This window comes from Tasmannia lanceolata, unplaced genomic scaffold, assembly GCF_043159265.1.
Source record: "Tasmannia lanceolata isolate RefF3 unplaced genomic scaffold, GAP_Taslan_0.1 ptg000012l, whole genome shotgun sequence".
Lineage (NCBI taxonomy): Eukaryota > Viridiplantae > Streptophyta > Magnoliopsida > Canellales > Winteraceae > Tasmannia > Tasmannia lanceolata.
In genome coordinates, this window is record NW_027518689.1 from 42,565,847 (window position 1) to 42,577,976 (window position 12,130).

The 12,130-nt window shown below is 38.6% G+C and overlaps 1 protein-coding gene across 1 annotated transcript; it reads right to left on the reverse strand.

Annotated features, from left to right (window-relative positions):
* Nucleotides 1–712: 712 nt before the first annotated feature.
* LOC143888283 (cx9C motif-containing protein 4, mitochondrial-like) lies at nucleotides 713–10,060 on the reverse strand. The gene is made up of 2 exons (XM_077392656.1): nucleotides 9,904–10,060; nucleotides 713–818 (listed from the first exon to the last, which is right to left on the reverse strand). The coding sequence occupies exons 1-2, from the start codon at nucleotides 9,987–9,989 to the stop codon at nucleotides 713–715; spliced, it is 192 nt and encodes a 63-aa protein (XP_077248771.1). The 5' UTR covers nucleotides 9,990–10,060.
* Between the last annotated feature and the right edge of the window lie 2,070 nt (nucleotides 10,061–12,130).

Sequence of the window (12,130 nt, forward strand, 5' to 3'; positions counted from 1 at the left end):
ACGTGGTGTGGCCATGCCAGGGGTGGGACCTACCATTTTACACATCATATCTTATGCTGTGGAGCCCACCATTTGTACCTCATAATTTGATGGGGCGGGGCCAGGGCCAGGGCCGCCATTTTACACCTCATTTTTTATGGGATGGGGCCCATTATTTTACACCTTATGCATGGGCCAAGAATGCTAATATAATATATTTTGGACATGATGGAAATATCATATATTTTTTTATCATCAACTAAAATCAATTTGTGTTCTTACAGATCATCTAAGCTCTAAATAAAACTCATAAAAAAATGCCTTACTTGATTAAGAACTTTGAACTACATATTGTGTTAAGGATGCGCCACATGCCGATGCTAGAGTAACTTTTATCCGTCGGGCGACGACCCTTCCACTCGGCACCGGAAAAATCAGTAAAGACTAATCTTTTGTCCCTGCTCGCTAGGTGTGTCTAAAAAGGGCCTGGAAACACTTAAGAACTCTTGAATGGAAATTGAAAAGAGATGTAGCTCCAGTTCCTTCATGACTTCAAGCGGGTCCCATCCGAGGTTTCACCATCTTTGGCAGTGGTTTTCCTGCACGAAGAAGTGATAGCAGAGATGTAGGCATTTTTTTCCCGTCTACTGACAGTCGTCTATCAATCATCTCAAGATTTGGGAACACTTTCTCTAAAATTTAATAAGAATGCTCACACTAGGAACCTATTTGCTTACTTGGAATTTGTTTTCAGGATCCCAGAGAGCGAAGCACAATGAGTCGAGTTATACTTGCAATTCTCACAGCAGAATTGAAGCAATTCAATGACTTTCAGGCACCTACACCAATCAGAAACTGAAATCATGTTGCCTGGCCAAATGTCATCATGTTCAGAACAGTTCGAATATTGATTTGTTAACAGTAGTCTACAGAACGAAAAAGATGCCAATCAAAATTGAAACAAAAAGATGTAGCATTACAATAAAACCACTTCAATCCACAAGATTAAATCGGAAACAGGAAGTGCCAAAAGATGTGAGACCAAGCACAATCAGTAATCTTTTAGTCCCTGTTTGTTTTGGATTTTGAGAACCGATTGTGAGTCCAAAACTGATTATTGGACAAAAATTTACGTCTGATTTTGAGTCAAATAATAAGTTTTGGACTCGCAATCGGTTCTGAAAATCCAAAGCAAACAGGGCCTTCGTGGGAGGGAATCGCTAATAAAAGGCCCGGGTGGGGTGAAGGATCTCAGGAAACAATATAAATTATAAACATGCACAATATAAGATTATAAATGTCGTTAAGGGTGCTAGACAATTTTAAAATGCATGATATAAGAAATAAAAATCATAGCACATTTATTAATCCGAACAACACCCTTATACAATGGAGTGTGGGGATGAGAAGATAAGAGTCTCCAGATACAGAAAATATGTTGATCTTGACACAAGGTTGCATGTTGAGAAACTACTGGTATGCAGAAACATGGGCAATTCAGATAGGGCAGTGATAAATCGACCCCCATACATCTTAAATCGACCCACACATAGAGAGAGAGAGAGAGAGAGAGAGAGAGAGAGATTAGGGGGTCGATTTATCACTGCCCTTCAGATAATACTATCAGGATTTCTAGAACATACTGTGATTAGGTATACAGCAATGAAGAGGTCAAAGCCAACAGTGAATCAACAACGACCAAGGAATTAAATAGTCTGAGAAAGCATATTATATCCAACTCGGATGGGATGCGGATAGTTCCATTAGTATTGAGGTGAGCTGAAGCAACAAGCCAACTGTTAAAGAAGTAAAATACATGCATTGGATAATAATGCCCTTCATTAAGGGTATAATAACAAAGGTGCATTATTAGTATATAAGTCATTGGAGCTCACATTTTAAACAAAAATCACTCCATTTTGGTTCCCTCATGGTTTTCCTCTTCCTTTTCCTTCTTTGCTTCATCCTTGATTCAATTACGCCAACGAGGTCGAATAATACTTTTTGTTGAGCCAAGATGGATTTTACAGGAACAAGTGAGCTGTTCATCCCTTCAAAGAAACCGTTTTAGGATATCAATTCAAGCAAAAGATCAAACATCACAGAGGGCTTCATCTGGAATAGCTGTTACTGTTGCTGCTTTAAAACAAAGGCCTCAGCTGAGAAATTGATAAAGGGCACTGTTATTTAAATAAACCAGGAAGAGAGACAAACCATGTCGAGTCATCTAAACAAACAATGGGAATTAAAATGAACCATTTCCGGACTCAAGAACTTTCACATGAAACTTCTTAGTGATACGAAAGAAGAAGAGTGCCTTATGAAGGTGGCAGTCCCCATGTTTTTTTTTTTTCGAAGTAGTAACTTTCTTCGGAAGAGGGGTATGTTCTTGGTGGATCATTGCTCCCTTTGTTTGGAAGATGGAGAGTCGGCTTGCCATCTCTTTATTCACTGCAAAGTTGCTAGAGAAGTTTGGGGGTACATTTTGGGGAGATTTGGGATTTGTTGGATGTTTCCTTTTTCTATTTCGGAAGTCTTTTCCTGTTGGGAGGTGGTGCCATGGAAGAAAAAAGGTAAGATGTTGTGGAGGATTTGTCTCCTTGCTACATTGTGGGTCCTTTGGAAGGACCGAAATGCAAGGGTGTTTGAGGGGTCTAATAGATCGCCTTACCGGTTATACATCAATATCATCGCTCTTACCATTTCTTGGGCCAAATGCTTGCCTCCTTTTCATTTTGTCTCTGCTTTTGACTTGTGGGAGGGTTGGAGGGTGGTATGTTTAGTGGAGAATATCGATCTCAAGTGACTCAAGAGTGGGATCCTCCTCCCATTGGATGGATGAAACTTAATTTTGATGGTTCAAGTTTGGGCAATCCCGGACCGGCGGGTATTGGCAATCTCTATCGTGATTTCAGAGGGGCTACCTTGCGGGCTTATTCGGGGCCGTTAGGAGTGTGTGACTCAAATGAGGCGGAAGTCAGAGCGGTCCATCAGGGTATTAAAAGAATTGCAAGAGACCATATCGGCAATACTATAGTGGAGGGGGATTCGCTAAATGTGGTAAGGTGGCTCCGTGGGACTGAGGCACCGCCTTGGAGATTTTGGTCGCTTTTTGACGAAATCCTTGATCTTGTAGAGGGCTCATCCATTGTTTTCAACCATGTTCGCAGATCTGCAAATTGTGAGGCAGATTCTTTGGCTAGATCAGGGTTTTGAGAGATTACAGTTGGAGAGTTTTGATTTTTTGCCTCCTTGAGGTTATTGTATTTTTCTTTGTAATCCTTTGGGAGACTTTCTCGGTCTTCCTTGTTTTTAATATTATTTGACATCTAAAAAAAAAACACTGTTAACATAAGATGGAGAAAATTTCAATAGGGCAGGGATTGTCCCTCAATAAGAAAACCTCTGCTAACACCAGGCTTAGCCATTTACACGAACCAGACCTCCGGTTAACAAGATTCTGATAATCACCCTCCACGATAAGACTCGTTTCAAATCTGGAAACAAAATGAACAATCAAGTCAAGAGCGCCTTTGCCTCAGACTAGTTGGAGTCTGTGGTAATAATAGGACCAGAGAACTCCCGTAACAACATCCCGTTACTGTCTTCAAACATGCCTCCAATGCCTATTGGTCAGGCATTACCAATGAGAACATCCATCAAAATTCAGCTTGATGAAACTAGGAAAATGAGGGATCCCAGATGCCACTCTCTTTTTCTTCAACATATGCCCAGCCTAGACTGACTTCCTTTTTTTTTATAGGAAGTCAGTTTGTGGACTGTGTTTCACATGTTCAGCCACACTCACGAGAGAGAACAACATGCCCAAGCTCTTGTTCTAAAAGTCATGATGAAGTGGTGCCCACAAGAACCTCAACTAGGTTTCGAAGAGCAACAATGATTAGTAAGCGTGGAGGGCTATTTATGAAACACAGTCCACAAACTGTTTGCCAAGAATAAAGAGCTCAGTACACATGGGGCTCACAGTAGCTCAGTTGCATTATTTTCCTTAATATTTATCTATCATTTTTAGAAGTTAATAGTAGGATAAGTATTTGTAAGAGGGCCCACATGGTCCATGACTTGTTTTGTTGCTAGTTTATTTTCATGAGTTTTGAGTGATAAGTTACTATAAGTTAGGGTTTTATTTGTTAAAGTCAATAGGGCCCACTTGTTAGGGCTTTATTTGCTATTAGGTAGGAGTCCTAAGTATAGAAGTCTCTACAAGTCCTGGAGAAGTCTATAAGCATATAAGCCCTAAGGCCATCGAAAAACAAAGTTTATGAATGAAAAACACTTATCTGCAACTATTTGCAATTTCGTGATTGTGATGTCTGCAATTCAAGGTGCAATGCCTTGACCCCTTGTTGTGATGCCTAGGGTTCCACAACATACTTGTCAACTATATCCCTTTGACGTCAGGTATTTAGATCTATGCTTTACTCTTTAACTTTGTTTTTTCCAATCCTAGATCATATTCTACTCTCAATTATTCTTCTATTCATCTTCTTGTTATTTGATATTCTCATTCTTTCCCAAACTTCCATTCATCCGTAGTTTTAGAGACTCACCTCCCACCCCACGATCAGATTAAATCTGCACTGTTCATCTATTTCTATTGCATCTGAGTCATAAAAATAACCTTATTCCCACCTGTTAGATCTATCAATCTGAAATATACTTGTACCTATTCTATTGCATCAACAAGCTTTTGTCTTAAACTTAGCATTGGAGATCTGAGATTTTCCTTTCTAGTTTCCTATTTCCTTTTGTACCTGCATCATTTTCGGTATAAGAGCTTAGGTTAAGATGACTACTCGTAATTCAAAGAGATAAGTTACTGTTTAAGATTGCTGAAAAACTAGATATCTTGGAGACCCAAGTGGAAGATTTGAAAAGACAGAACAATCCAAAATGGTGGAGGAAGAGAACAACAAGGCACCCCACCACCTAGGACCATTCCGAGGGTTATACATGTTAGACAAAACACACAACCACCCCCTATAAGTGAGATAGCTCTTGAGGTACCTGGAAAGGACAAATTAAAACCCATGGACCCCATAGACAAAACACACAACAAACCCCTATAATTGAGATAGCTCATGAGGTACCTGGAAAGGACAAATTAAAACCCATGGACCCCAGAGGAGATATAACAATTAAAATCCAAGGCTCCCAGATAAGATGTCACCCAGATGGTTTGCAACACTTAGTTAGGGCATCAAAGAGGACAAGCATACTACATCACAACCTTCCCACAATTATATGGACTCTTCATAGCAACTTGTAGGATTAATGGATGATCACTCTTCACTGGAGGGCGAGGATAAGTGGTTCACAGTCACCTATTCATAACTGATAAGTGTGGCAACTGAAGCGAAAAGGCTGAATCTGTAAATGTAGATATTTCTTTGGTTTGTTTTATAAGAGGAAAAAAGGGAGATGCATAGAGAAGCAGATTGAGGGAGGGGTCGGAGTGAAAATCAATTTTCCATCATCTAAGGACGAGAGTCCTATTTCCATGGAAGGAACCACCATTGAAAAATGTCACTAAAGCTTAACAAAAGATACAACTTGTACTAAATGTCACTAAAGCTTCAAAGAAGATACAGCTTGTACTTGAGCAGTAAATTCAAAGCCCAAATATTGATTACTCATTTACTCTCACTTCGTCTCGCTTCCATTAGCTATCCATCCTGAACTAACAGGGAAGCTAACTAATTTTCAGAATTCCATGAAGGGAAATCTTGATTCTAGACAACATGAGAATATGGGTAGTGTTTCAGATGAAGATAGTTAAGACGGTGCAAAAGATAAGGATGGCCAATTAGAGGGAGATCAGAATGTTGTTGTTGAACATGATCTTCCAATGATGATGAACGTGAGTGTAAATAGATAATATAACTGGGAAGAATGATGTTTCCAAAGCACAATGATCTTCTCGCTTATCTGATTTGGGCATTGAAAGATCTATATTCATTAAACCAAAAACATTTCACTTAATAGTCTTCATGCTAAAGTTGTGGAAGTTGGAACAATGAACAATATTGCAAAAGCTAACAAGGTTATAATGATTGAGGAGCCGACTGTTCATTTACATCCAACTCCCAACCTTAAAGAAGGCATAGAAGCAAAACTTGTTGAGCAACAAATTTTCTACTAGAAACAATGGTGTTCAACAGAAAGGACGACCATTATCTACTTGCACTTGGATCGTTGGTGAAAAATTCCAATTTGTTAATCTTGATCTCAATAACAACTACCATTCTATTTACTCGACAGGGTCAAGTTTTTTCAATCCAGGGAGAAATAACAGGAATAAATTTAAAATGTTCAGTTGAAGTCATAAGAGAGAAAAACAAGCTCAAACTCTTGTTCTAATAGTCTTGGTGAAATGGGGCCCCTAAATATCACCACTAGGTTTGAAAGGCATCGAAGATTAGTAAGGGTTAGGGCTACTTATGTAATAGAATCTATGAACTGTTTACCATGAATAATGAGCTTGGTCCACATGGGGCTCGGAACGCTAACCTGAAAATCAGGAGTGAGTCAAATACCGGTCGGGTCGATCGGCCATAACCACTTCCAGCATCTAGGGGATCGCTAGTTGTTCTTCCTCCCCCGAAGATTCGTCTAGTCGAACGAGTACTCGGCTCCAATTTAAAAATCACCACTAGGTTTGAAAGGCATTGAAGATTAGTAAGGGTAGAGGGCTACTTATGTAATAGAATCCATGAACTGTTTACCATGAATAATGAACCCAGTCCACATGGGGCTCACATGAGCTTAGTTGCAACTTTATTTTCCTTAACTGTTATATATTATTTTAAGAAGTTAATATTAGGATTTGTTAGTAATGGCTCCCACATGGTCCACAACTTGTTTTGTTTCTAGTTTATTTTCATGAGTTTTAAGTGAGAAGTTACTAGAAGTTAGGGTTTTATTTGTTTAAGTCAATAGGGCCCGCGTGTTACGGTTTTATTTGTTATTAGGAGTGTAAGCTTAGAAGTCTCTATAAGTTGTGGCGAAGTATATGTGCCCTAGGGCCATTGGAAAAAACATAATTTATGAATGAAAAGGACTTTTTTGCAACAATTTCATGGATGTGATGTCTACAAGGTGCAATGTTTTAGCCCCTTGTTCTGATTCCAAGATTTCCATTGGTGTGAGGCCATGAATTTTTGTTGGCACGATATACTAACGAACTTATCATCTTTATTTCTTTGATATCAAGTGTTTTGATTTATTCTTTACTCTTTAGCTTTGTGTTTTCCAATCCTAGAACATATTCTTCTCTCCATTATTCTTTTATTCGTCTTCTCGTTAATCAATATTCTCATCTTTTCCCAATCTTTCATTCATTTAGGTTCTTGGATACTCATCTCCCATGCCAGTATCAAATTAGATCTGAACAGTTCATCCATTCCTATTGCATCCAAGTCATATAAATAACCTTGTTCCCACCTGTTTGCATAGTAGATCTGAACCCTTCTCATACCAATTCTACTACTGCATCAACATGCTTTTGTCTTAAAATTAGCATGGGAGATCCAAGATTTCCCTTTCTAGTTTCCTCTTCCCTTTCGGTCCATCATTTTTTTTCTAGAAAAAACAGTTATGTAATTCTCTCTTTCCAATGGCCCAAGTCGCAACAAAAAACTTAACCTTGCAAATCAATCAGTTTCAATAATTCATCATTTTTTGTCAAAACTCAAGAATTTCTGTCTTTCCAAAGGGTCTGGATTACAGCACAAAGAAGAGTAGCCCATAAAAAGGATGCCCTTTTGGAAAGGAGAGGACGTCACCAACTCTGGTTCAATCCTTCAACAAGAGGGGACACCCATTGAACTCCAAAGCACTGTAGCAACGTCACCCAAAAGCGCCTCGCGAAAGGATAATGAATGAATATGCGACCCTCTGTCTCCTCTTGCTGATTGCAAAGCACAAATCTATTGGCCAGCCTGAAACCTCAGGACTTAGAAGTCCAAAGTATTGATCTTTCCAAGGATAGCTATCCAAGAAAAACACTGTACTCTAAAAGGAATGGCAACTTCACACATTCTCCTCCAAACAATAGTATTTTCCCCTTCCCACTAAGGATGAGAAGAACAAATGAATAGAGAAGGCACCGTGAGCCTCATTCGCCCACTCGACTATCTGAGTCATCAAGGGAAGGAAACACCTCCTCCATGAATCTCATAAGTCTAAGCAGAAACACCCACCCAGCCTCATGATCCTTAGTTCTCACCAGACCAAAAGAAAAAGAAATCAGGAAAGCAAGTCAAATAGGAGAATCACCGCGACACCGAAAAAGAAAAACATGACTAACATGTGAAGTCAGCTTCAATGCCATATGTATTGAAGGAAAGGATTCGTGTGCGAGCTAACCACCCTGATCCCGAATTTCCCCCCATTTAGCCTTACTCCAGTCTTCAACGGGTCACCATTACTTATAATAGGCGAAGATTTGGCCAAGGTAAAAAGCAGTGCAGCTGGTGCATATTTTTTTATTTTTTATTTTTTAATTCATGATCTACTATCTATAAATCTACCCAAAACCTTCTTCACTATTTGTCCTATCTTTAAACAACAACATCACCTAAAATTGAATTCAAAATCATTCTGTTGATATCGGCATTGTTTAAAAACGAGGATGTGGCGCAGAACGCGGCCGAAGAAAATCCTAGTCAACTCGGCACAACACAGTCGAGTACTCAGTTGACGCGGTCATAATTCGAAAGAGTCAAAGGAGTTTTTATTGACACCATAGGTCAAAACGCGGAACGCAAATGCGGTGCAACGCGGCCAAGGTAAAAGGGAGTCAGCGTGGATGCGGGGGAGTTTTAAAACTATGGATATCGGTACCAACAGTCATCGTGTTTAGAAGAACCACCAATGTGTAGAAATTTTGAGGCGAGATAGTTTAATCCAAATAATTTGACACCAATTTACGGTTCCTAGAGCGTAACTGTGTCTTATCTAGAGAAGAAATTGAATACACCTTGGAGGCCTCCCATCAAGAGCCTTATATCTTGGTTTCTTGCTCAAAGAGTTGATCTTGATCCAAACAGAAACCAACTTCATTGGACTACCAAGGGAGCTTCCGATTTGTACCTGTTAGAATAGCATTTATCTCTCTTCCATCAATCGGCTGCAGAGAGCCAGAGACAACATCATCGTCCAAGCCAAGAATGTCAATAATTGACTCTTCTCCCATGTCTTCAAAAATCTATATTCCTTCTCCATTTCCAATGATCTAAGTTTAATAGTCTTTCAAATAACCATTTCATTGTTAATCCCTTTCCACAAGTGCTAGCCTTCATGGTGTTAATCATCCAATAAAATGTCTGATTTGGGAATCCACACCATTCCATACCTCCTAAACTTAAGCATTGAATCTCACTAAAGAGAAAAGACGAAGAAATACTATTGTGAATTGTCATGACAGAATCTAAGGGCGTCTTTGGATGCCACCAAAATTGATCCATATTTGTAAATAATATTATTTTAATTTAATCATGGTTGCAAATATGAAGTTAAGGCCTCTTAGTAACCCATTGACTATTATCATTTTTATGACCATTATTTGCATGTAATCATATTTAACTTCAAAACCATGTGCATAAACAAGATTACGAAAAGATGGTAATTAGAGGCATCCAAAGAGGTCCTAAGTCATTTGTGTTGTGCTGTTTTCTTCTTCTCTTTGTTTGGTTTAATATATTCACCATTCAAAAAAAAAAACCCATATGAATTCCTTGTTTATGTTAACATGTATGTCGGTTTTACATAAAAAAAATATATATTAACGTCCTCAGCCTCGCAACCCAATAGAAATTGAAGGAAATTGAGAATTAGGAAGGGATTATCATGTATAATTTGATGTAATTTAATCTACTTTAATAATAATGTTAATAGTAATACCTCTGGGAATCGAAATTGTTCTTGGTGAGGCAAGCTTGAATGGCACACGCTTCTTTCTTGCAAGGCTCTTTTCTCTCCCCACCCATCTCTCTCTCTCTCTCTCTCTCTCTCTCTCTCTCAAAATAAGGGACTATATAAAATCTCAGATTAGAACATCTGAAATCAAAATCAAGGCTATTAAGTCAGCGGGCGTCTCATCTAAGCGATCCTTTTAATTTTCCCAACCCACGTGTATGTGATCGGTAAGGTTGATTTGGTGGGCCATGGGCTATAGTAGAAATTATTTTCTGGATTTTGACAGTACGCCAGGTGGGCCCTAAACAAGGGCCAAGAACTGTTTCCAATGGCTGCGATCATCCAATTGGATCAGATTTTGAGAAATTGGCAATCTGTTAATTGTCAATGGACAGATTTTTTAGTTTGAATCTGATAAAAATTGGGTAATGTTATCAGCACAACCATGTTTTTATAATTGAACAAATGCAGCATATCTTTCTTTCTTAATTGGCGTGTGAGAGCTTTTCAGGAAAGGCAATAATGACCTTTGACAACTCTTTAAATAATAATAGATAAGATGTGTTTGTGCAAAAATCAAAACATGGTTTTGCTGGTAACATGTCCCTAAAAATTACATCAGTGAGACAAATTTTAATTGTCTAATCTGTTGTACATTGTTAAGAGTCATAAGTGGGACCTGCCTGGGTATGGGACTAAGTGGGACGCAGCATGGTATGAGATAGGTTTAAAGGGCCTAGCCACAAGCATTCCATCGGTCATGGGGCTTTTGGTATCAGAGCAACCAGTAGCACTTCACATGTTCGAGCCATGTAAGGGGCGACTTGCGGAGAGATTACCTGTAAAGGTCTACTTGGTAAAATAAACCAGAGTGAAAGTCTGCACGGTAAAGTTACCAAAAACTGCAAAGTGGACCATTGAGGATGGTAGATGTAAAAGCGTGGTGAAATGTTATGGTCCTAACTCCTAAGTAGGTATATAGGACTAGATTGGATCCAGACCGGTTTTGGCCAAGTTTAAAGGGCTTAAATTACCGCATTCCATTGGAGCTTTTGGTCTATTGGTTAGGTACTTAACAGTCTTGTCTTATGGGAATGATTCATCACCCGAATAGATTAATGTGTGCATCACAGAAGCTAGCCAAGCTAAGTGGTCAGCCCGATGAGGGTTCAATAAACTTTTGCCCCTTGAGCATAAGCATTATACCATTTTTGTTTAACTTCACATATTAGAAACATTCAGAGATGACATCTCTATTCCGATTGATTTTTCTTTCGCAAGCCCAACTCCAATTGATTACCTTTTACTTCTTCTTTGGGTTAATTGAATAACTAAACAAATACCATACAAGATGAATTCTCATATTAATAGATATGCTTGCATCACTCAACAAAATATTTAAGAGGTCATTTAGAACCGGATAAGACAATAATTGCCTCCCATTTGTTTTATTTTTAATTTTATTCATTGTTGCAGCTAGTTAGTGATTTCGAGTCTGAGTATACATTGGCATACAAACAGACTGAAGGTGACACTATATCTTACACTGAAAACAGTTTTTTCTGCTGCTGAAGTTTTCTAAATCAAGTGGAATGCGATGGAGAACACAGGTGTGGTAGGTTTGTTATGTGAAAGAAGTTCAACAATCTGATCATGTTGATGGATGAAAATGAAAAGGAAATGGCATGGATTTTACAGAGTTGCTCCAATTCTCTAGCATAGATTGTAGAATTAACTGCGAAGAAGTGGAGACCCGACCTCTTCACGGATGAAAGAATGGTAAATGTAAAAAATGTCTGAAGAAGTAACAGCAAAAACAATACCAGATCATAGTGTGGTAAATGTACAAAATGTCCAAAGAAGTTACATAAAAAACAATACTAAAGAATGTTGCTCTGTTAATATAACCATGAGTGAAACTGTGAAAGGACAACAAAAAATAAATATAATATAAGATATTCATGTCTTTCTAATTTCAATGACACTTGCTTCTGTTCACAGGTTCAGAGTCTACTGACAGCTTGGTCTGAATGAGAAGCATAGTAGCAGAATGGCTTACAGAACAGAATAGGATTTTCATCAACTAATATCCACAGAGGGCCCATTAAAAAAAACATCCACAGAGGGAGGAACAAGGTGCAGGGTTCAAATTCACATGTTCAGAATCTATTGACTACAAGCTTGGTCTTAAAGAGAGGCATGGTAGCAGAAT